Below are 27368 nucleotides of genomic sequence, written 5' to 3' on the forward strand. Positions count from 1 at the left end.
TCTACTCCCCATGGTTGTCATAACTTCAATTAAGTTGTGATCTGAGTAACAGGTATTTGTAATCATTATGTTCCTGATCAATTCATCATTATTAGTGAAAATGAGGTCCAGCGTGTTCTCCTTCCTAGTTGGTTCTACTATTTGCTGGTTTAAGGCAAACCTGTCGCACATCCGTAGCAGGTCATTTGCATGTGCCTGTTCATTTAGGCTACTTCCTGGTATTCTTTCTGATATTACTGTATTAGCCAGGTGCTTCCATTTCAGGTGCCGTAGGTTGAAGTCCCCAAGCAGGATGATGTTCGGAGCTGGATTTGTGAGGTTTTCCAAGCAGTGTTCTATTTTCATTAGTTGGTCTTTAAACTGCTGAGGGTTTGCCTCCGGTGACTTATATACAAGGAAAATAACTACATTTAAAATCTCTATTTTGATTATCAGCACTTCCACCATATCATTTGAGGTGTTTAGCAGCTCAGTACAGATGAGTGTGTCTTTGATGTAGAGGCTGACCCCACCCTGAAGCCGGTGTTTCCTATCACATCTGAAAAGATTGTACTCTGAGATCCATATTTCACCATCATGGTAGTCCTTTTTGTGGGTTTCTGTTAGGGCTGCAAACACTGCATTTGCCTCATGAAGGAGACGATCTATAAATTGAACTTTGTTGGTTTTGCGTGTTTTTATACCCTGGATGTTGGCAAATATAAATGATGTTATCGTGTTAGTGGAAGTGCTGGAAGCCTTACTTGGTGTTAATATCTGAGGCTCTGGTAAGGAGGCCACTGTGTTTGCGTCCAGGGTGTGTCGTTTTGGAAGTGATTCGTCCAGTTTTGGTAGTAGGACGGGTGTTGTCTGGTGTAGTACCTGTGTGCTTGTTGATAATTTGAATTCCAGTCTTGTGGGTATCTCCGTTCCGCTCTGTAATCCTGTAGTGGTTCCATCTGACTGTTCCTCTCTCTTATATTTACTACTCTGTTTCTGCCTTCCTCTAAAAATTTCCAGTAGTGTCATATTGATCTTCCCGTCTATAACGCTCTGTAACTCTCACATGGAATTCCGGACACTGAAGATTGTAGCATTTTTTGTCCCTAATTGAAAATTGACATAATTTAGGGTGGAAGTATCTACACCCTGTTCCAAAACGGCATGTACCCCTCTCCAACATGTTCCTGCATTTTCGAGGATGCAGAAAATGGCATTTTGCTCCTAATTTTCCATATTTGCATATTCCTTTAGCGTAGAATTTGCAAATGTGTTCCGGTTTTGCGTTTTTCAAGGTATTTATATCTGTGACTGTCTTGTCTACCTCTTTATTGGAGCTATCTCCGTTTTTCGTCCCAATTCCTTCATCTATGCACTCTGTCTCACTGTTGCTCTCATCGTTTATATTACCTGGCTCTTCAATATTGCTGTTATTTTGTACAACAATAGTCTCCTCCTCCACACAACTGCTGCGGTTCTCTAAACTATCTGTTCCTGAGTTTTGGTCGTTATCCAATGTTGACTTTTCCCAGTCCGCATATATCACTGGTAGCCTGTCTGTGAAGGATAATCTCTGTGACTCGGGAATGTTTTTCATCAGTTTAGTTATGTTCTCTAACATTAATCTGTCATCTTTGCAAACCCAGTAAATTCCTTGCCTTTTTATGCATCCTGGAGCTAATTCTGCAGCCCAGGTGAAATCTTATGTTACAAATGCAGCACGTTACGCCTGCATTTCATTTTCCCAGTACTCCCGAACACTCGCCACACCTCTCCATTGTCTGGTGTGTTGTGTTGTATTTGAGAGTCACTGTTGGATCACTTGTTGATGTCAGTCCTTTTAACTCTTTATAAAATTATATGTATATATATTTATATGTTTAATATTTATAATATTATATGTATACCGTATATTTGTAATATTATGTATGTTATTTTGTTCAAACTTTATGGCAGGTACTTAGCGTAGGGTAGCGAAGCTGGTCCGCGGTCAGTACAGGTGACCTCTTGTTGTCCCAGGTTGATGTCACCAGTTTCCAGTTACTCGATTTATAATCACTGATGACGCCTCTTGCCACTATTCTATATTTCTAGTATTCTATATTTATAATATTCTATGCACGATTTTCCTTCACTTCCAACTTGTATGTTGTTGTGATACCCGTTCCACATCATTGTTCCACGAATCACCTTTCACTATTTTTTCCTAAAACACGCATGTACACAAAGCCTCGTTCACTGGCTCACACGTGTCTCCCGTTTATTCTCTATTTAACACAAAGTTCTATTGTTAATGACTATTTTCAATTTTCCAGCGGGTCACTATGCACTTTGTTATGTCTGTAATCAGTAATCCATGGCAGTAGTCCTAAGAATCCCGGTTAATGTCACGATTTCAACGGAGCGCGCACGGTACGTCTTCCCCCTCCCTCGACCTCGACTCGACCATAGCAGTTCCCCCATAGCAAGCCCACCATATATTATTTTATAACAAGTGGTTGGCCAGTCCGGGAGGAACAGTAAATTGAAAAAATTAGATTCTTGAGTGCCAAAACTAAAATTTTTTGTTTTCCGCAGAACGGTTGTGTGCTAGCCTAGGGTCCAGCTCATCTAGCAAAGGACAGTCTTGCACTGACTGAACACCCAGCTGGATCCCTTCACGATTAAGGTTAGTGTAGCCTTGTGTTAGGGTCCGTGCAAATTTTTGTTTTTTTCCAATTTTTATTTTTTAATTTTTTCTTTGGCTGGGAGCTAAAATTATTAGTGATGTCATCTGAAATGCAGAGACTGGCAAGGGAGCCTTCAGCAGTAGAGATAAAGAAACTTACCAAGTCTAATTTAGTATTGTTAGGCAAGGAATTTGACCTAGAATTAAATGACGCGGATAAAAAGTGGACTTTGGTGAATGAAATATTACAACATTGTATTGATGAAGAACTATTGGCAAGTGATATACCTTTATGCCAGCCTAGCCAAGCAGAAAGTGCAACTCATAGGGATAGAGAATTAGCTCTAGAGTTAGCAAAAATAAAATTAGAGGAGCAAAGACTCAAAACCGAGGAGGCTAGAATTAGAGTGAATGCCACTGGACCTCCACCTGCCGGGGATTCAAACCCCAGTCATTATGAGAAAAAGCATAATTGGCCTGAATTTTCCGAGTAGGACCCTGAAAGGTTTTTCAACCAGTTTCAGAGATTGGCCACGTCCATGAACTGGCCAAAGGAAGAGTGGGTGAAAATCCTACAAGGAAGACTTAGGGGTAAAGCACAAGATTTTTTTATAAACATGCCTGACGACGAGTGTTTTGAATATGATAGTCAGGGAACGTATTTTGCGGGCATATGAAATTACGCCTGAAGCTCACCACCAAGCTTATCGCAACCTTAGGCCTACACACAACCAACCGCTCACTGAATTTGCTAATGATCAAATTAGATTGTTTGATAAATGGATTCGCTCGGCTAAAGCCGAAACACACGAGGCCTTAAGAACACTATGTTAATAGAACAGTTTATAGATAGTATGCCAGATATTGTAGCTCAGTATATTAGAAGTAGGGTAGAGGTAAATTCTAAAATAGGGGATTTGGCCAAGTTGGCAGAAAACTACCAATTGGCGGGCAAAAGGCCCAATAAAAATAATTATACCCCACAGAGTAACAAAACTTATACCAACAGCCAGTCCAGACCAGCTCATTCTAACCCTTTAACTAATGCACCTTCTGTTTCAGACATAACTAACCCTGTTAAAGTGTCTAGCCCCACGGCACCTAAGGGTGAACCGAAGGGTAATTCTGTTAGTAATGTCTTTTCTCCCCGACGTTTTTGTGGTCACTGTAAACGTCCAAACCACACTATTAGCCATTGTTGGCAACTGTACAAGGAAAAAAGACCCAATGCTCTAGTTGTGACACAGGGCTTGAGGCCTTTGGAAGGGTTAGGGAGTAAGACCTCCAACCCACAGTGGTTGGACTTGCTTACCCCATTCTTATCGAAAGGGAGACTACTTTTGTCTGAGGGTTCTTCCTGGAAGGACGTGGTGATCTTCCGAGACACCAGTGCCATCCAGACTTTAATTTTAGAGAGTGCGTTGCAAGGTGCCAACACTCTCGACCCTGGAGAGGTGGTACTGGTCAAGGGTGTCACTAGTGATACTCGAGCAGTACCCCTCCATAAGGTTACCCTGGAATCTTATTTCCACAAGGGTGTCTGTACAGTTGGAGTCACTTCATACCTACCTTTCCCTAATGTTGATGTAATAGTTGGTAATGATTTAGCAGGGAATAAGGTAGGGGACTCCAGATTGCCTATTATGTTGCCTACCCCTAAGGTTTGCCTGGATCCACCCGCCGCAGAGGATAATGTTGTGTACCCTGCGTGCGCAGTGACCAGGTCTATGGGACTTAAATGTAAGGGCAGCCCTGTGCTTGCCAAGGTGGTAAATCCCGAGGACACGAGGAACTTTCCGAGTGGTGAAAACCAAGTGGACCTCGCGGACACTTTCATGGCCCAACTTTATGACGTGGCCGAGGGCATGGTGGAGAGCCTGCCACCGCCATCTACCGAGAGTAGTGGGGAGGTGGAGGAGAACACTGTTGAGCCTCGGCGAATGGCATCTGACCAAGGCCTAGATGCCTCCTTGAGTGAGTTACAGAAAGCTGACCTCACTCTTGCAGATTGTCATGAGACAGCCGTCTCTATGGAGGAAATTGTAGACGCAGCAACTGGGTACTACTACAATGATCGGATTTTGATGAGAAAATGGAGACCACAGAGTGCTCCCGTGTCAAATGAGTGGGAGGTAGTCCACCAGGTTATGTTGCCGACCTGCTATAGAGAAAGAGTTTTGGCAGCTGCTCATGATGATCCTATGGGGGGACATCAAGGTATTAATATTATGTATCACAAAATTTTAAAGTATTTTTTTCTGGATCAAGCTGAAAAGCGGTGTGGCAAAATTTTGTAATGCGTGTATTGTTTGTCAACTGGTTGGGAAACCAAACCAGACTCCACCTACAGCTCCTCTAAGGCCTATTGTCGTGCCAGAGGAACCATTTTCTCATGTGGTAATGGACTGTGTTGGACCATTACCTAGAACTAAGTCTGGTAATATTTACCTAATCACGATGATGTGTATCACTACTCGTTACCCAGAGGCTTTTGCTGTAAGGAACATCCGAGCAAAAACTGTTGTTGCTCGTATGTTGGAATTTTTTTCCACTTTTGGACTGTCTCGGGTCGTGCAAACTGACAATGGTACTAACTTTAAGTCTGATATTTTTGAGCAATTTTGTAAGGACCGTGGAATAACTTATAAGGTTTCCAGCCCATACCATCCACAGAGTCAGGGGGTAATTGAACGTTTCCATCTAACTCTGAAGCAGATGTTGAAGACATCGTGCGAGAGTTCCCTCACCTTCTGGGATGAGAATTTACCGTATGTTTTGTTTGCGGCTAGAGAGGGATTACAAAGTTCACTGGGTTGTTCTCCTTTTGAGTTAGTCTTTGGCCATAAAGTTCGTGGACCGTTGCAAATGTTACAGGAGAATCTGTTAGGGTACGTAACGTTAACCGAAGGTTCGGCTTTCTTTGCGCAACACCACCAGAGACTCAAGGACTGCAAGGCGGCTGCACTAAAGTATCTTGGGAAGGCCCAAGAAAAGATGAAAGACCGAAACGATGCTAAGGCTAAGTTACGGGTATTTCAGCCTGGCGACCCTGTCCTGGTATTAAAGCCTCGACTAGGGAACACTATGTCCCACAAGCACGAAGGCCCCTACATTGTGACAGAAAAGACTGGGGACCTCACGTACAAAGTGAGGCACTCTGACAAACGTAACCAGGTAATGCTCGTACATGTAAATCGGCTGAAGAAGTTCCAGGGCCCCAGGCCCATTGCACTAACCAATGTTTCTATTTCCAGTGAGGGAGGGGATGATTGTTCTGGGGACCCAACTAATCTCATTTTCAATAATTCTAGTTCTGTGAATGCTGTGGAGGAGGGACTGTCCCATTTGCAGATGGCCCAACGTGAAGAGGTGCAGTCGTTGGTTGATGAATTCTCCAGTCTGTTCGGGGAGGTCCCGACCCAGACTGATGCCATTTGCGATGATGTCGAGTTGACGGACTACACTCCCATTCGCCTTCAACCCTATCGGATGAGTCCAGAAAAGAAGGCCATCGTACGGAAGGAGGTCGACTTCTTGCTCCTGCACGGCCTCATCCGGCCGAGCCAGGGCTCTTGGTGCTCGCCCTGCCTTTTGGTCCCCAAACCAGACGGCTCTTGGCGATTATGCACCGACAATCGGCAGCTCAACAAGGTGACCATTGTGGATGCCTATCCGCTGCCCCTCCTCGAGGACTGCATCGACGAGCTGGGAAACGCCAAGTACGTCTCGAAATTCGACCTCTCGAGGGGGTATTATCAAATCCCACTCACTGAACGTGCTAAACAACTAACTGCGTTCGTGACACCCGAGGGTGTTTTTGAGTATCAAGTGTTACCGTTCGGCTTGCGTTATGCCCCTGCCACGTTCCAGAGGCTAATGAACTCTTTGCTCGCTAAGGTGCCAAATTGTCGGGCGTATTTAGATGATATCGTGCTCTTTGACAGTAATTGGGCTGACCACATAGCTAGGTTACGCCAATTGTTCGCAATCTTGAAAAAGGCAAATCTTACCTTAAATGCTAAAAAGTGTCATTTTGGCCAAGGCACAGTGACGTACCTCGGTTATAAAGTGGGCCAAGGAAAAGTGTTACCTCGGCAAGATAAAATCAGTGCCATTCTGGAATATCCAGTGCTAAAGTCTAAAAAGGACGTTCAAAGATTTATCGGTATGTGTGCGTACTATCGACGCTTTTGTCAGAACTTTTCCAGTGTTGCCACTCCTCTCACAGACTTGTTGCGGAAGGCCGTTAAATTTAAGTGGTCATCAGACTGTGCAGAGGCATTTAAAAATTTGAAATTGATCTTAGCTTCCGCCCCAGTGCTTGCTAGTCCAAGGTTCGACCGACCGTTTAAAATTCATGTTGACGCGTCTGACTCGGGTGCTGGTGCAGTGTTGTTGCAAACTGGGGATGATCAGGTGGAACACCCAGTATATTATTACTCTGTGAGATTCGACAAGGCGCAACGCAATTATTCAGTGGTAGAAAAAGAGGCGTTGGTGCTAGTGTTAACATGTAAAAAGTTCGAAGTTTACCTCACAGGTAATATAGTGGAAGTGTACACGGACCATAACCCACTAATCTTCCTGACTCAGATGAAGGGTAAGAATAAACGCATCCTCAGGTGGGTGTTGTACCTACAGGACTTTAATCTTTCCATTACCCACCTACCGGGCCGACTCAACGTGATAGCCGACGCTCTGTCCCGATTGCCTGAATAATATTCATCTGAGCCACAGGAAGCCATTTACCAACTGTCATGCTTTAGTTATTTTTTTTTTAGGTTCTCCTGTGACATTAAATATTCCGTGTCCAAATTATTTACTTCCCTGTTTTTTTTTGTTTTTTTTTTGTGTATGTGTTTTTTTTCAGAGAATTCCTTTGTATTTTTCTTAGAGAAATTGTTGTTTTTGATTGATTCTTTTTTTTTCATTAATTTTCCTTTTTATTCTCTGTATACCCTGACAAAAAAAATATGACTACTATTCTAGTAGTCACATTTATTTTTTCTCTGAAGGGGGGAGGAGTGTTATGACCCTGGGTTCCTCAGTGGAAGCCAGAGGTCAAAAGTGAGCTATTAAACTTTCTTATAGTACAGTTGAGCGCATCACGAGGGGCAATTGTTTGTATCTTCCCTGCCAGACGTAAGACTATTCTTGTTTCTCAAAGAGCATTTAAAGATTGAGCTGGGGGTTGATTATTAAATAATAACATAGGCACCAACTATGTTTACTAATTAATCATTTGTAAAGTAACAATACGTTGCATAGGGGAAGATCTTTAATGTGCTTAGCTGCACGATCAATTAGGCTCCTTCCGGCACCATGACATGCGGGAGCCCTAGCTGGTCGCTAGGAGGGTTCTTCTTCTGGCTGGCGTTCGTGGGGACGAGACCTACGCTGTGGCTGCACCCCTACTCTCCTCCCTTCTCCTCTTACTTATTTCCCTTACCTGAAGTTCCTGTACCATTAAGTTAAGTATGGGGCGTTTTTAAGTGTACCTACTCTGGTAGTAAATATTGGTGAGACCTGGGGGTAGTATTTGCCAGTGTTTTGGGTACCCCCTAAGTGTTTTGTTTTGTATTAAGGTCCCACATGGTTTCATTACCCTACGCTGCATCCAGCTTCAGTGCTTATATATCCAGTAGTACTTTACCCTAGCTTGTTCTCTGTGTAAACCTTGTATCCTGCCTACGTGGACCAAGGCTTTAACGTAAGATAGGGTGGTAAAGTAATTATTATTATTGTTATTGGTGTGAGTGTGTATGGGGGGTTGTTAAGGGGTTAATAAATAAGTACCTTAGAACAGAGTATCCCTTCTTCCTGTGTGGGAGTGCATTGATCAACCCTTAGACTGACATATATGGCCTAGTAGCAAGTTATTATTACTGTGGATAGTTTATATTGGGGGCCGGGCCTTTTAGCTCTCCCATATTTGATAACTCTGTCTTCTAACTATCCTTACCCCTTAATAGTACCAGTTTCCCCATAGCAAGCCCACCATTTATTTTTTATAACACATAGCTTAAATTTCACCAACTTGAACTAAATCTAGGATTGGATATGCTAGGTCAGGTTAGGTGAGGTCGTGTAGGGAAGGACATATATAATATCTAAGGGGTAATGAACTAGCATGTTTATGAAATAGTGTAAATTTTCCTATTTGGGGTTCGAGCTATATGACCAACTCATGTAATGTTTGGACAGAGGTGACATAGGCTTGTATGTGAGGATATGGGATGCTCATATTTAGTTAGTTTAGCTTTTGCTAGGTTGAATTTAGTCAAAATTGTGTAGTATAAGTATATTTTTTGATAGATTTAAATGAATTTAGGTTTTAATAGGACGCATTTTGATAAGATATAGTAAATATGCCTAACATTATCATAGAAAATACTGATTTCACCTAACCCCACCTGCCCTAACATAACTAAGGCTAGAACAAATAAGTCTGTTAGATGGTTTGCATAAATAAATATGGGTGGCCTGATTGGAGAGGATGTAACAAGGAAGGTATTAATAAGACATTAAAAACAATGGACATATGTTAGATGAATAGTTTAGCACTAATAAAGTTGAAATATTAATGGAAAATGAATGTGTTTTATATTGAGCTCATCGGAAGTTATATGCACCATTTTTTTATATGTGAAATTCTAACTTTTGGGGAGTTGGTTAAACTCAGCATATTATAATTAATGGCCTAAATATACCTAGAAAAATATCATGCAAATTTTGTATTTTTGACCTAGGTGGTTGTGTTTGTATTTGTACATATATAGCACAATTAATATACCTGTGTATTAATTGTGCAAATTATGTATTTTTGCATAAGTTGTATGATTATTGCAATTATGTATTGATTATATTTCTATATATTGTGTATTGTTTTGTGCAAGTTGTATGTATTAATTGCATATGTTTTTGTATGTGTATTTGTGGAAATTGTGTAGTTGTGTATTTAATTAATATGTGCTAGTTATGCATTGTTCATATTTTGGTAAGTTGTGTATTGATTATATTTTTGAGCAAGTTGTGTAAATGTCGCAATTGAATTTGTGTAAATCGTGTATTTATGCTAGTTGTGTATTTTCATATTTGGGGTAGTTATGTATTGTACGTATTTGTGCTAGATATGTATATGTGCAAGTTGTGTAATAATTATGAAAGATGTGTAATATATGTGAAAGTTGTGTATTAATTGCGCATGTTGTGTAATTGCATATGGACGAATTGTTTATTTATACCTTTGTGTATTGATTGTCATTGTGGAAGTTGAAAAATTATATAGCAAGTTTGCTTGTATTAATTGTGCAAAGATGTATAATAATTATACAATTTATGTAATAATTGTCCATGTTTTATAATAATTTTTTGTGCTAATAGTGCATTTATGCAAGTCGTGTTTTTAATTTGTTGAAGTGGAACTGGTGCAACTGTATTTTTTGTGTGCAAATTGTGTATTTTGTGTAAGCTCTGTAATCTGAAAAAAATAGACCTTAATGGTGTAAGTGTATTTTGGTTTATGAGACAATGTGTGGGTATTTTGTGAAAATTATGTATGTGGAATTGTGGAATTTTAGTGAAAGCGCATTTTTGGTTGTCTAAATGCATAAACATTTTGATATATTTGTACAAATACTATACTTTGTGTAAAGGGCATACTCTGAGCGTACATGCAATATTGTGTAAATGGTATATTTTTGTGTGCAACTGGCATATTTTGTATGCAAATGTCATATTTTTGTGTGATGGTATATTTTGAGTGTAAATAAAATATTTTGTGCATAAATGGCATATTTGGTGTGTAAATGTTGTATTTTGTGTGTATGACATAAATTACATCTGATTAATGGGGAAATGGTGGCAAAAAACTAGGCTATTTTCTATGAATGTATAGATTGTGGAGTATGTGTAGGTATGTATGCATGTATTTGCGAGTGTTGGTTTAGAAACAAGTTACCTGATTTGCGTAGCAAGACTAGGATTTTTTGAGGTGTAGAAATGATTAGCCTATGAATATAGTGGCTAGCATCCAGCTGAGTTGCTAGATGGATAAACTGAGGTTCGACATTTGGATAGCTATTTGATGGATGTGAGGACAGTTGGCTAACCTATGAACACAGCTACTAATCCGCTGTGCTGCCAGATGTGTGGTAACTACTTGTGGATTATAGTACGATATCTAGCTATAGGGTTTCATAATTGCTGATGTGTATAAAACTAGAATGAGAGCTATTTATTAAAACTATTATTGTAAACTAATACTTTAAGTGGTATCCCTTGGTTGTTTTAAGCATAGGGTCGACATGAATATGAATGAGATTGGGTGGAGATATATAGGAGCTGCCTCGTATGGGCCAATAGGACTTCTGCAGTTACCTTTATTCTTACGTTCAGCTCACCTACAATTCTGCCAGATGTACGATTCTGCAAAAATAACAGTATGACATTTGGGTTACTGTTATACTTTTGAACTTATTAGTGAATAATGATTACAGTTGTGGATGACTAAAATGAATATTCTTAAACCTCTGATTAGGTTAAGTGGGGATGGGTAGTCTAGCCATTTTTGAATAATAACTTAAAAAAAAGTACATATGCCACTAGAACGCTAAAGGCTGCATTGGTCATCTAGTGACGTCACACATAGTTGACCAGTCAGGTGCTGTGATACCTTGACACTTATACGCTAAGGCCAACAATACTCCATCCCTATACTGGGCAGCTTTTCATGATCTCACTAAACAACAACAACTGGTCTGTAGAATGTATTTGTTTGTTATATAATAAGTTAGGTTAGGAAGGTTTGATAGGGTTTATGAAATGAATAACAGAAAATATTAGCAATGAGCGAAAATACGAGCCAATGTAGCTGAATATCGACTCTGATGATACACAGAGTACAGTTGAGGTATTAAGCCCGATTAAGAGCTCGCACTAATGTGTGTGAACCTCCTAGGATCCGCATTTAGGGACGCATTCGTCCCTAATGCGCCTCAGACCGCATTAGGGATGATGACGTCAGAAAAGAAGGTAACTGCAGAAGGCCTAATTTCAAAAATATTAGAGGCTTGCTTTTACTGAATGAGAATTTTGATTTGTTATGTTCTACAGCAAGGTGTGGGGAGGCATGTTTTGAGTGAATGTGAGACGTGCATATATATTTATGCGTTTATGCAGTAATATTGGATTACTACTGAAATCGCATTGGAGTCACCACACCTGGCAGGGGACTATTTTCATATAAATGACTGATAGTGGGTTTTTCATTTTTATTTTGTTCTATGCTCAATAAGCAATCTCCGAAGAAAAGATGGACAAAGCTTAAATTACATTCTCTAGAAAGGCGAAGAAATAGATGTGACATGATAGAGCTGTGACTGTATGGACATGATAAAGGAGGTTATTAATACTATCAACACGAGACAGGACATGAAACAGGGTCACCGGGAACAGAATTTGGGAGTGCCCGGAGCCGGCCTTTTAATCCCCATGTAAGTTGATGACGTCATTGACCATTAGCGATGCCTGTTCATGGGTCAGTGGGAAAACGAAAAATAAACGGGCCAATGACAGGCATGGCAAAAAAATAAGAGAAAACCCAGGGGCCAATGACGTGCATGGGAAAAAAGTTCGTGAAACCCATGGACCAATGACGTGGATGGTGAAAAAAAGTTCGTAAAACCCAGGGGCCAATGGTGAAAAAACGCATGGTGAAAAAACGTTTGTAAAACCCACGGGCCAATGACGTGCATTCTGAAAAAAGTTCGTAAAACCCAAAGGCCAATGACGTGCATGGGAACAAAGTTCGTAAAACCCAGGGGCCAATGGCGTGCATGCTGAAAAAAGTTCGTAAAACCCAGGGGGGAAATGACGTGCATGCTGAAAAAAGTTTGTAAAACCCACCGGCCAATGACATGCATGGTGAAAAAAAGTTTGTAAAACCTAGTGGCCAATAACATCCATGATGAAAAAAAGTTCGTAAAGCCCAGGGGCCAATGACGTGCATGCTGAGAAAAGTTCGTAAAACCCAGGGGCCAATGATGTGCATGCTGAAAAAAGTTTGTAAAACTCAGGGGCCAATGACGTGCATGGGAAAAAAAGTTCGTAAAACCCAGGGGCCAAAGACGTGCATATTAGCAATGCCTGTGCAAGGGTCAGCTGGGTAACGAAAAAAACACGTGCATAGGAAAAAAAACAAAATTGCACGTGTTTCGCCCAGTTTCCACTACTAAAACTCAGGGGCCAATGACGTGCATGGGAACAAAGTTCGTAAAACCCAGGGGCCAAACACGTACATGCTGAAAAAAAAGTCGTAAAACCCAGGGGCCAATGACGTTCATGCTGAAAAATGTTCGTAAAACCCAGGGGCCAATGATGTGCATGGGAAAAGAGTTCGTAAAAGCCCAAGGGCCAAAGACTTGCATATTAGCAATGCCTTTGCAAGGGTCAGCAGGGAAACGAAAAAAACACGTGCATGGGGAAAAAAACAAAATTGCACGTGTTTGGCCCGGTTCCCACTACTGGAGGAAGGGTGTTGTGGGTAGGAGCGTCGGACAGACGATAGTAGGAAGGAGACATTTAGTCGGGGAACATCGTGTCATGATAAGTCTGTGATTCTTAGTTTGTTTCGTTAGGGGTAGATTAATTTTCTGTTGAGACTATATATATTTCCCTGTTTTTATAGCCATCTGATTATAGTGTGATATTGAAGTGATAAGTTTTTGCATTAATTAGAAGCTGCATATATTAATTTGATATTATATATATATATATATATATATATATATATATATATATATATATATATATATATATATATATATATATATATATATATATATATATATATATATATATATATATATATATTGGTGTATACTGGCAGCAGGTTTTCTTTCAAACATGTTTCATTGAATATGACCGCATATTCTGTATTTATTATTTTCTGGTTTAGGGCTTCTATCCCTCTAACTATTTTCTTAGCATCAGGGCTTAATTGGAATAGGAGTTCTCCAAAACTCATTTTCGTACTTTTAAGGTGAAGAAAAGAAGTGATTTACTATAGAGTGTATTACACTTATTTGTATAATTTGCACGACGTTTCGAACCTCCATGGTTCATTCTCAAGTGAACAGATCTTACAATACTAGTTGATTTTATACCCGCATTAAGTCAGGTGATAATACAATGAAGGTGAAAAACATGGGGGGATACATAAGGGATAAACATAGGGGCTGCAGAAGGCTTATTGGCCCATACGAGGCATCTCCTATCTAAACACAAAGATTAATCCAGTGTAATTGGCCTGTTATGTTGGACATTGTCTTCTGTGTTGGCATCGATATGTTCTTGTCTTGTCCTTACTCTCATGGTGGGTAGAGTAAATAGTTCCGTGATTTGGGTGTTCATGGTAGGTCGCTCTATTCTTATGTGAATTGCCTCAAGAATTTGTAATCTTCTTGAATCTTGGGTTTTGTCTATTATGCAAGTATTCTTGTTCAACATTTCTCTTGTTAGAGTAATGTCATGGGCTTGTCTCATGTGATTCCTAGGGGCACCAGATTGAAGATGGCATGTCAAACGCCTCGTCAGCTTGGTCGACGTCATACCTATGTACTTACATTGAAGGTTACATCCTTCGTGGGGGCAAGTGTACATGTATACAACGCTTGACTGCTGTAGAGGGTTCTCCGTCGGCTTCGGGCTGTTTTTGATAAGGAGTTCGGAAGTCTTCTTGGTTTTGTAGAATATTATCAGGTTTATGTTTTGGTTAGGAGTAGTGCTTTTTACTCCTTTACGGATTATTTCTTTCATTATTCTTTCCTCTTTTATATGTTCACTGTGCATGGTTGATTTGTAATATAATTTTATTGGGGGTGTTGTGGTTTCTGTTCTAGGTTGTAATAACAAAAACAGGAACCTCTTTAAGCACCAACGTATATACCAAGCCCACCAACATAGGATTATGCCTGAACGGTAGAAGTGAGTGCCCCCAAAGATACAAAGCCAGTGTTCTCAATGCTTATATTCGTCGAGCGCTTACCCACTGCTCTGAATGGAGCAACGTGAGTAGAGAGTTTGAAAGAGTAACTCAGGTATTGGTGAACAACGGATATAGCAACGCGGAAATAAACGCTGCTATAAGAAGACACTTGGACCGTTGGTATAATTCAGAACCTAGAACAGAAACCACAACACCCCCAATAAAATTATATTACAAATCAACCATGCACAGTGAACATATAAAAGAGGAAAGAATAATGAAAGAAATAATCCGTAAAGGAGTAAAAAGCACTACTCCTAACCAAAACATAAACCTGATAATATTCTACAAAACCAAGAAGACTTCCGAACTCCTTATCAAAAACAGCCCGAAGCCGACGGAGAACCCTCTACAGCAGTCAAGCGTTGTATACATGTACACTTGCCCCCACGAAGGATGTAACCTTCAATGTAAGTACATAGGTATGACGTCGACCAAGCTGACGAGGCGTTTGACATGCCATCTTCAATCTGGTGCCCCTAGGAATCACATGAGACAAGCCCATGACATTACTCTAACAAGAGAAATGTTGAACAAGAATACTTGCATAATAGACAAAACCCAAGATTCAAGAAGATTACAAATTCTTGAGGCAATTCACATAAGAATAGAGCGACCTACCATGAACACCCAAATCACGGAACTATTTACTCTACCCACCATGAGAGTAAGGACAAGACAAGAACATATCGATGCCAACACAGAAGACAATGTCCAACATAACAGGCCAATTACACTTGGATTAATCTTTGTGTTTAGATAGGAGATGCCTCGTATGGGCCAATAAGCCTTCTGCAGCCCCTATGTTTATCCCTTATGTATCCCCCCATGTTTTTCACCTTCATTGTATTATCACCTGACCTAATGCGGGTATAAAATCAACTAGTATTGTAAGATCTGTTCACTTGAGAATGAACCAGGGAGGTTCGAAACGTCGTGCAAATTATACAAATAAGTGTAATACACTCTATAGTAAATCACTTCTTTTCTTCACCTTAAAAGTACGAAAATGAGTTTTGGAGAACTCCTATTCCAATTAAGCCCTGATGCTAAGAAAATAGTTAGAGGGATAGAAGCCCTAAACCAGAAAATAATAAATACAGAATATGCGGTCATATTCAATGAAACATATATATATATATATATATATATATATATATATATATATATATATATATATATATATATATATATATATATATATATATATATATATATATATATATATATTTATATATATATATATATTACTTGTGCATGTTTCTATATCCTATTTTTGTGATATTTATATTTTTGTACTAGCTTAAGGGGCACTCTGTTGTATCGTGCTTTAAAGACAGTGATTTACCTAGTGTGGGAACCGACATGTGAGATTTATATTTATTTAATTTATATGAATTTATATTTACGTTAATTTATATACTTCGATAGCAATTTGTATAATGATAAGTGGACTGTATTTCTGCAATAATCTCTTAATCTCACAAATCGATCCTCTACACATTAGGGGGGGTTTATTAGTTTATTATATATGTAGCCAATCAAACTACAAAATTAACTACATACATTGAAGAGGTTCCTTATCTTATAGTACAGCAGGTTAGTCCACCAGGTATAACTAGGGTGTAGAAACCAAATTATCCTCTTTGAGGTAGCTTCCATATCACCCAGTAACTGGTGCACAAATCTTGCTTCCTCGTCTTGACCTGTCAAAAGTGCGCTAGCTGTGAAGCCAGAATCCTATATATGACAAGTATATCAGAGAAAACACTATACAGTACATGGAACAATAAAGACCTGGCTTAATTACCTTTAGTTTGAGGCGATTTCGTGATCTAACCGGATCACCCTATATCCTGACATTAATGGCCATAAATGAATGATAAACGGGTTTCGGATTGACACTTAACTTGAATTTGTAGACAGCGTGTTGATAATGGTACACTTTTAGTTTCCATAACACTACGTCCAAGTAAATTTAACAGGAGCCGAATTTGCTCCCGTGTGAGCCTCTGGTCTCGTATAAACAATGGCTGTTTAACACTCCATACTATTGACGTTACTGGCCGACATTGTCCAGATATGATAGGAGCTAAATTTGCTCCACACGTCTCGGAGGTGACACAACAATGGCTCCCTCCTTCCTCCCTCACGCCTGGCTTACATTGTCCAGATGTCCAAAGGTGATAGAAGGGTCACATTTACTCTACTTTAATATTGATAATTAAGTTAATTTATATAAGATGTTTTTATGATGGTAAAGTCCAAAGACTAATGTATTTAAGAATAATTCCCACCATAATAGGTGGTGAATTATAATAGTATGTGGTGATGATATCCCGTTTTCTATAGACGGTAATTCCACTATAAGTTACGTTTTCTATGGGTAACTTGTTTATACAACACAGCTCTTATCTGTCTGTATGATATTATTATTAAATGGTGTCGGATTTTCCGACATAATTCCCCAGGGGCTGCTCACGGGTCGAAGTCCTATTTAGAACAGACGAACTCCGATACTCCTCCTTCGAATTATTAGATTAATTTGCTGTTAGTAGTTAGTAATCACACATTTGTGTGTCTGTTCGTACAGGACGGATGTCCCGTACTAGAGTTGCAGGGGTTAGAAGTCTAATGCGATTTCATTTCCCTGTCAACTCTTGAATGGCTAATATTTAAGCCTAATTACATATTATTTAACCCAGAAGACTGAATGTGATCAAGTACTACAGTCAAGTATGATTCAGGGACTGCAGTGAGATCAGTGACATTAGATATAACTTGAAGTTTCTTCAGGTAACTGGTCACTGATATATAAACACTGAGGCCCATGGAATACATCTTGATTAAATAATAAATGTATCAAATCAGTCATCAGATTTATTGGGGTTTAATTTAGTTAATTGATTCAGAAGATTGAATAGCTCATCATTAAAGTAAAGTATGGTTCTGAGACTGCAGTGGGTTCAGTGACATTGGTCGCAGTGACTTGTAGCTGTTTTAGGCTACTGTTCACTGATTTGCCACTGAGGCCTCATGAACTCATCTTCAGCTTCAAATGATGATACTAACATCAACCTCTGTTACTATAGTCAGCTGTAATCTCCTTAGTATAATGCTACTGGAGAAATATAATCAGCTGACAAATTTAGGTTTCTATTGGTATTGTTTATCTGCAGGCATAGGTCTCCTCAGGCTTGATACTGGGCCTGAGAGTAATTTACCTCCTGCAGAGTTTAACATGGTTATGCCCTGATATTTAGTAGGGCTACCAATGAATTGATGGTAGTAGTCTGTCCCCACAAGGACAGCCATTTGGCATTTGATTTGCTCAAATTTACCTGCAGCTGCTTGATAATAGCTTTCCAGGTCAGCATAATCAACTTGAGATTGTTGTGACAAATCTTCACATTTCTTGATCTGTCTTGTTAAGTGGCCTTTCAGACCTGCAAGGGTTCTTTTCATTCTCCCTGCATTATCCATACTGGCTAGTTGGTGAAGCCTTGTGGGGCTTGTACTTGGGCTGCTCATAATACTGAACAAACTCTAATGGTAGCCTAGAGTAAATTCTGCACTCACTAGGCAATAATCCTACCTCTACTAGAGGTTAGCACTTAAAATTAATACACATTATATATACACAATCATACACACTAATGATTTGAGTGATAAACCAGTGTCACTGGAAGTACCATTAGGTTAGCTCTTCTATATCACCCTAGGATGGAATTGACACTAATTAATCACTCAAAGGTGTAATGATCATAAGTAAATTATTATATATACAACTCAATTCGAGTTGATAAAAATTACACCCAAAATAGGGTCTGGACCATTCATTAATGGTGTTAGGTTGATCAATATAGTACAACTGACTATGGTAATAATGGGACTAGGATGAACGATAATAGTTCAACTAGTCAATGGTTTTATCCTACCCTGTTGTGGGTTGGCAATTAGTAAATATTATACTGTGATCACTAGTGCAATATATATTAAATAATTCTCTATTTTGGAGAAATAATATACACAATTATTGATAATAGCCTCTTAATTAGCCTCTATGAAACTTCTAATATTATCAAGAAGTATTAAATATTATTAGTGACCTCGCGAAATAAAGTCCACAAAATTCGTAGATAATCTCTCGCGAAATGTAACACCACGAAATCCGTGAACAATATCGCGAAGACACAGTCACTAATATGGCTGGCTTCAATATTAGCGCTGTCATTTCACAGAATAACACTCCACCAAATCTGTGGGTGTGCATGAAACCGCTGACGAAGCTGATCTAGGCTGAGGGAGGCTCCTGAGCTCCCACGAGGCTTCGCCGCTGTCTTTGACTGGCTTTGTTTAAATAACACTGCACTAGTATATTTAATGAATCCACTGGTTAACTGGTTCATCCGGTACTAAGATGACCAAATGTAGGTTCATAGGACCAAATATTCCGGTTCCGAAGGTCCAAATAATTCAGTTTCGAAGGACCAAATAATGTGGGAACCGACCTGTGAGATTTATATTTATTTAATTTATATGAATTTATATTTACGTTAATTTATATACTTCGATAGCAATTTGTATAATGATAAGTGGACTGTATTTCTGCAATAATCTCTTAATCTCACAAATCGATCCTCTACACATTAGGGGGGGTTTATTAAATTAATATATATGCAGCCAATCAAACTGCAGAAATAGACTACATACATTGAAGAGGTTCCTTATCTTATAGTACAGCAGGTTAGTCCACCAGGTATAACTAGGGTGTAGACACCAAATTATCCTCTTTGAGGTAGCTTCCATATCACCCAGTAACTGGTGCACAAATCTTGCTTCCTCGTCTTGACCTGTCAAAAGTGCGCTAGCTGTGAAGCCAGAATCCTATATATGACAAGTATATCAGAGAAAACACTATACAGTACATGGAACAATAAAGACCTGGCTTAATTACCTTTAGTTTGAGGCGATTTCGTGATCTAACCGGATCACCCTATATCCTGACATTAATGGCCATAAATGAATGATAAACGGGTTTCGGATAGACACTTAACTTGAATTTGTAGACAGCGTGTTGATAATGGTACACTTTTAGTTTCCATAACACTACGTCCAAGTAAATTTAACAGGAGCCGAATTTGCTCCCGTGTGAGCCTCTGGTCTCGTATAAACAATGGCTGTTTAACACTCCATACTATTGACGTTACTGGCCGACATTGTCCAGATATGATAGGAGCTAAATTTGCTCCACACGTCTCGGAGGTGACACAACAATGGCTCCCTCCTTCCTCCCTCACGCCTGGCTTACATTGTCCAGATGTCCAAAGGTGATAGAAGGGTCACATTTACTCTACTTTAATATTGATAATTAAGTTAATTTATATAAGATGTTTTTATGATGGTAAAGTCCAAAGACTAATGTATTTAAGAATAATTCCCACCATAATAGGTGGTGAATTATAATAGTATGTGGTGATGATATCCCGTTTTCTATAGACGGTAATTCCACTATAAGTTACGTTTTCTATGGGTAACTTGTTTATACAACACAGCTCTTATCTGTCTGTATGATATTATTATTAAATGGTGTCGGATTTTCCGACACCTAGACTATTCATACCACTGTCCCCTGATATACGAGCTGTGTGTACGAGTTAGTAACAGTGACCTTGCCAGGATTAACTTACTGGGGTTCCAGTGTAGTTGACTTGTGTTCAATATTCGTTTGGACTACATAGAAGAGAGAAAATGAAGGGTAATAAGGTGGCTGAGTTTATCGAATTGCGAGACGAAGGTGTGCTGGAGAGCTGCACTAAGGACCAGTTTTGACAAGTAGCAGACTTTGGCATAAGACTTACGCCGTCTAGGGTAGCTCAGAGGCGGTTGGAGATTGTTGCTCAGCTCAGCACACGTGATGAGACCCTTTGGCATGAACAGTCTAAAGAACCTGCCGGTTCTGGGAAAGCACAAAGTAACGACAGGAGCAGTGTGAGCTCAAGCGGAAATCGGAAGAGCGTGAAACTGGAGATGTTGCGACTGTAGGTGGATGTGCACCAAGAGGAATGGCAAATGTAGCTACAGAGAGAGAAGAACGAGATCGACAAGAGTGGCTGCAGTGAGAGGAAAGGGAGTGTGAAATCCAGCGGCAGCAAGAGGAACGCAGCAGAAGCGGGAGGAGCGTGAAGATCGATTACAGAGGGAAGGATGAGAGCATGCTGCCCAGCTGCAGCTTCAACAAGAGAGGGACAAAGAGATTAGAGGTACAAGCGAAATGTACAGTTGAACTGGTACATATAGAAAGCGGTTTTATGCAGCAGTCTGTTTGCCGGAACGACCACCATGTTAGGGAATGTGATCTACCTACATTCATAACCCAGGAGGCAGAAAGTTTCTTCGACCACTTTGAGAGGTTTACGACCTTGAAAAGATGAGCGAACTGGTGCAGAGTAGGTTGACTGGAGGCCATGGAGGCCTACAACATGTCAGACATAAACGAATGTCTGAACTATGATGCACTAAAGAGTGCGGTGTTGCATTCCTTCCAACTGACACCTGAGTCATACTGTAAGAGATTTCGCGAATGCACTCAAACACCAGGGAGGACCTTTGCAAAGACAGCCATGGAGCTGGATCGTGGGTTTCTCAAGTGGCTGAAATCTGGGGAAGTGGAGACTTTTGAGGACGTGAAGCAGCTGATGGTAGTGATGTTCATGTCTCTACTCCACCCGGAAACGAGGCGGAGGATAAGGGAAGCAGGCAACAAGGACTTGCGGTCAGCAGCTGACAGAGCAGACATGTTGGAGGAGGCGTTTAGCTCTTGGGGGGAAGTCAATCATAGCGCCAACATGAAGGGAGGCTCAATAGGAGGAAGACCACTCATGGAAGAGCCGTGGGGAAGTTAAGAGTGGATATGGACCTGGTGAGTCATACCACACAAGTATTAAGTCCCAAGCCCAGGTAAGCGTTCGAGAGCCTGCGAGGGAGCCTCAGAGTAGCAACACAGGTACGAGATATGGTGCAGGAGGCTGAGAGAACTTCGAGGTCAGAGGAGGAGTAGTGGATGGAACTCCAAGGCTGTGGAAGGGGTACTGAACCCTGTGGCAACCCCATAGTGAGGAGTTGGACCTCAAGCTATACGAGGAGGAGCAGTGAAGTTAAGTTTAACGTGCTTCTGTGGTACCAGTGGTGAAGCATCATTGCTGTTCAAGGAAAACTTCATGGTGTAGCAACCGGAAGAGCTGTAGAAGACCCTGGTAGACAATTCTGGGAGAACCTGAAGATGTTCAGGGTAGTGAACCTCTGGATGCAGAGAGGAGGTTCTTATTGATTACTGATAGAGAGTTGGTAGAGTGCTTGAGTGCCATTGGCGTGCAAGACACAGTGGAAGGTGGGTGAGTGGTCATTTTTGTATCAAGGAATATATATATTGATGTTCATAGTGTCACAGCCATAGGCTAAGTTACCTGTATATGTATTTATATACATTCTAGGGCTGATTGTGCCATATTGTATTATGAGATTTAATCCACTTAGTGCGGTTGATAATATAAGTAGCGAGCCAGGAGTTGGGCGACCACTTGATATAGACGGCGGATAGAGCCATGACGGTATTGGACTGCAGCCAGGTTATAGTGTCATAAAGTGTAGAGGTTTATATTCCTATGTATTGTATGTAAGTGTGTTGTATATGTTCTTTGTCGTATTAAATGTTTATAATTAAGAGGTGTTTGCCCTTGTCCTAGTGAGGCTTCTCAAAAAGTAGAAAAGAGAGAGAGAGAGAACCACAGCTGTGGACAGGGTGGTACGGAATAATAATAATAGTTCAGAAAAGGGGGTTGTGGAGATCAACCAAGGAGAAAGTGGGGAGTCATGGCGGCTCGAGTTGGGTGTGTACACAGGACAACGAGGCCAGTGTTGGAGCCACACCTCCCTAAACGTGTGATGCTGAACCCCTCTCCAAGATCAGGAAACGTACAGGGTGATCTCCTGGTCAGAATATAAGCACTCTACAGTTTTTTGGTTGGTCGACTGGCGGTAGCGAGTGTGTGGCTTCCGAGGTCATTTGTCCATTCTGGCAGAGAGTGGTTGGGGGAACTTTGTTTACCTGTACGCAAAGGAAAGGAACGGTCTGGCACAGTAGCCAGAGAGCTTTGGAGGTCTAAGCTCCATTAGCCCCCAACCCCCTCAGGAAGTCCGGGATCACGACAGTATCTAGAAGCTTTTCACCACTTCATCCTTGTCATATACATTGCTGACAGCAATACAACCCATTCTCAGACATTTCTCATCTATACAGCAGCTGACCACAAAGATGCTGTGAACAATTTTAACGGTGTTTTGAAAATTAGTTTGTTTTATATAAAAATTAACATTATTATATATTACAATTTGGTGTATAGTTATGCCTAAATGAGGGTAGGGGTAGGGTAAGTGTTCAAGTTGACAATTATTTGTATTTGTAGTACATGGAAATAGAAACCCATCCTAAGTTCATTCCATGCACTGACCATTTCGTACACTAAGACGGGTTCAGAAATTTTATCATAATGTTCATTAAATAATGCAAATGTTCTAAAATTTAAATTAATATAATTATATATTAACATAATGGGCATATTTAGGTGTAGGTTAGGTGTTTAGGTTCTGTTGGGAACTATTTATATTTGTAGTACACGGAGGGAATAATTATAACAGTTTTAATTTGAACAAGTTGTCAGTGAAGTATTGTTTGAGAAATGTTCAATCTCCATATGTTGTGAATCATGTGAAAAGTGTCTTTAATTCATGATCATGGCTGGCAAGTAGATTATAGCAACCTATCCCCTGGGAGGAGCTACCCTGGAGGTAATAACTTCATAACCTCTAGTAGCGGCTCATCCATAAGACCCGCTGAGCTTTAATCCCCCCCCCCCCCTCCCCGACACTTACAGCATCTACCTCACACTAGAATAATAGGCAACTAACAGATATGAAGTAACAAAAGATCTTTGTGTGTTATTTTTAATATATTTATAACTGCTGAATTCGGACAATTTTAATTAAAATGATATAAAAATAGGCGTTTCATACTGTATGATAGTGTAGGAGCTATCACCTTGCTGTGACACAGTACTTCCATCCAATTTTCCCATGAGCTGCCACTGAAACCACTATGCAATTAATGGTATTATCTATTCCCAATCCTTAGGTTAGGTCTGGTTAGATTAGGTTAGGTTTTATTAGGTTTTAATATGTTAATATGGTGCGTTATTCTCAAACTTGTGAAATATGACATTTGAAAACCATATGATTGTTCCCTATAATTTCATTTACAGAAAGCCAAATTCTTCATTTAATGAAGAATTCAAATCTTCCTTTTGGAATCTGGAATCTTACAAATTCTTTATTTTACAAATAAAACGAATTAAGCAAAAACTTTTCATTTTATAAACCAACGAAATATAAACCAATAAATTTATAAATTCAGAATATTCTCTGTTTAGGGCGAAGGTTCACTTGCTAATTTATAAGTAGACTATATTGTAACCATAATATGCTTTCAGATCATCACACATATAAACATAAATATCCAGGTGCTTAAGCAGGGCAGCTGGTCAGTAATTTGAATCACTTTAACATAAAAATTGCCTACTGTTGAGTATTTAGCCTTTGTTGATGAGGTAGGCTGCAGCAACAACATAGGAAAGAACAAGCAAGTCCTCACAGCATATACTGAGAGAAACCACAATTCCCAAATTACCTGGATAGTTTTCTAGATATTTATGATTGTCTGAAAGGATATCTAAGTCCAGAACAGAGATTATTCTAAAGTTATAACTTTCTTATCTAATAAATCGTTGGTTTAAAAAATAAAAAAATATATGCTGAAGACATTTTCTTTGCATAATTTGCTTTTTTGTATATGGAACTCATTGGTATATTAAAAAAGTTTTTGATTTTCATATTTCATATTATCGTCAATAATACACTGTATTAAAGTAACCAAATGTAATGAAACCTAACCAAACACTATCCTAAAGTAATCTAAGAACATAACCATGGATGATAGATAATAGCACCATTATGTAGATGTTCCTAATCCCCTTAAGTGCATTTCCTCCATGAGGACAGGTTGGAAATAATGCTTCATTAAGTTGTATCAATGGGGGGATTCGAACTCCAGATATATCCTATTGGTGCTCTAGTAAAGATTTTAAAGTCTCTATTGGGTACCAGTTAGGTAATTCTGAGATCCTTATTGAGCACATTCAGGGTCTAATACTTTTGAGTACTAGACTCGCACTTGTGAGTCCCAAACTCGAATCCTTGAAGACTTAAAGTAATTAAATATTCATGTGTGTGGGTGCATGTGCTTTATCATTTCTTGTGATCACTTCAGTACGATACCTCATCGTCAGATCACCTGTGTGAGAGAAGTCCAGTCCGATGAACATAGTTATGACGATCTCCAGGTCCATGAGGACGTGGTCGCCCCGCCTCACTAGCGTGTTGATGGCCTGACGGAACTCCGACAACAGCTTGTACTTAATGCGACCCTTGGTCTCCGCCTCCGCCACCTCGTGGAACATGCCGGACTTCACAGACTTAAAGGAAATTACATATCAACAAAGATCATGTTACACCATGTACAAGAGTGATGTGTTTGATGGTTTACTGATGTGAATGTTGGACGAATTTATGTCATACAGTTTTCTAGGTCGGAATTTCATCTTTTAATTCGTTTCTATATTTTTTCGTGTGATGACAATCTCATAAGAAGATAATGTGTGTGATGAGTACAATTAAAGGCACACTTGATTGTTCTTTTGAGGGTTGACCTTCGGCACTTCAGCAACTTTTCAACTATCAGTCAACTGGTGTACAGTGGCCTGAGTCCAGTGGGCTCTATCACATTCCCAATTGACACTCTGCATGTACACTACCTACACTCCCTACCTTCTTAGTGCATTCCATTTGCTCACTACTCTGAAACTGAAAGAATTATTTCTTATGATTCTGCCGCTCATTTGGGTATTCTATTTCTACCTGTGACCGCGTGGGCGAATAACACTATTGCTAAAGGATCTGTCCTTATCTACCTCTACAAATTCCCACGAGAATATTGTATGTGGTAATCATGTCTTCCTTAACTTTCTTTCTTCCAGCTAAGGGGATCTTACCTCCCATTTCTGGGGTAATTCAGGTGGTAAATCTTAGGAGCCGCATTCTTTAGGATTAGTCTAACATATGTGATGCAAAGTTCTGAATGATTACTTACTCAGATTTCCAAAGGCACTTCATTAGAAATGATGGCCAACCTAGCATATGCAGCTAACGATATCTTTTAGAAGTGGGCTTCAAAAGACATGTTCTGAAGTGGATTGGTGGGATGCCAATTCACAGATGTTTTTTCTTCCCGATTTCTGAAGGATTCATCTCAAATTATTATCTTGTGTCCGGCTTCCTGCTCCCTATACCTAGTTTCTTTACATTAACTTGAGTTAAACTCTAGTAGTCATTTGTTGGATCATTCTGTCAATTTGTCCAAGTCTTTTGATAGTCTACTAGCATCTCTCTCTGCCTGAATTTTTCTCGAAATTTTTGTATCATCAGCAAACATTGTTGGAAATTAACCTATTCTGTACTGGAGAGGACAAGATGAACAGGAAATAGACTAGACACAGCAGCACTGGCATTAGGAGGAGCAGTGGGAACCAGATTTCTACGAAGAGAGTTCGTCGGAAGGTGAGTTTGATATGAAGGGTATTAGTGGGATTTTTGAGTTCAGATATGAAGGGAAGATAGAGCGCAGTATTTCCTGTGTTAACCGGGGTTCTACGCATCAGTGACGCTCAGTTTCTTTATTATGATTTGTCTTTTATTTACAAGTCTTTCTCTCGCCTTGGTAACTCCTTACATTTTATTAACTGCGCCTATTCATAAGCTAAACGAAATTTCTTTCATCACAAACTTGTTTCCAGCAATAGAACAACTGTACTCTGCTTTCCCTTAATATCTGAACTCAAAAATCTCATTAATACCCTTCGTCCTCTTGACATAAAGCTCGCCTTTCGACAAACTAACACTGTTCGTAGTAATCTGGTTCCCATTGCTCTTCCTGCTTCTAATGCAGCTGGTGTCTTCTCTATCTCATGTTCGTCTTGTCCTCTCCAATACCTATCTTGAGGTTATCTTGAGATGATTTCGGGGCTTTTTTAGTGTCCCCGCGGCCCGGTCCTCGACCAGGCCTCCACCCCCAGGAAGCAGCCCGTGACAGCTGACTAACACCCAGGTACCTATTTTACTGCTTGGTAACAGGGGCATAGGGTGAAAGAAACTCTGCCCATTGTTTCTCGCCAGCGCCCGGGATTGAACCCGGGACCACAGGATCACAAGTCCAGTGTGCTGTCCGCTCTGCCGACCAGCTCCCTCCCTACCTAGGGGGAGCTGCCCGTACATTAAATGACATACTTAAGGAACACAAAGAAGTGCTAAGTCTGCAGACACAAACAATGATCTCTTCTATCATGTTAGGGACTATAATCATCCTATTGATTGGTCTTCTTCTAAAATAAAATTTTCTGCCTCTACTCTTCACAGACGCCATCTTGTTGACTCGGCTCTGATACACAACCGACCCAACATGAACCTTAGTCCTGGCTTTGTTGCTATTGACTCTTCCCTTTCACAACA

At 40.0% G+C, this 27368-nt stretch overlaps 1 protein-coding gene across 1 annotated transcript in view; it reads right to left on the reverse strand.

Moving 5' to 3' along the window:
- LOC123749655 (probable glutamate receptor) overlaps positions 1-27368 on the reverse strand; it is a 294522-nt gene that overhangs the window by 95856 nt on the left and 171298 nt on the right. The window contains exon 9 of the mRNA XM_069334972.1: positions 25099-25279. Coding sequence (XP_069191073.1) covers positions 25099-25279 — 181 coding nt within the window. The remainder of the gene's footprint in view (positions 1-25098; positions 25280-27368) is intronic.

The sequence above is a fragment of the Procambarus clarkii genome, chromosome 32 (genome assembly GCF_040958095.1).
Source record: "Procambarus clarkii isolate CNS0578487 chromosome 32, FALCON_Pclarkii_2.0, whole genome shotgun sequence".
In the NCBI taxonomy this organism is placed as follows: domain Eukaryota; kingdom Metazoa; phylum Arthropoda; class Malacostraca; order Decapoda; family Cambaridae; genus Procambarus; species Procambarus clarkii.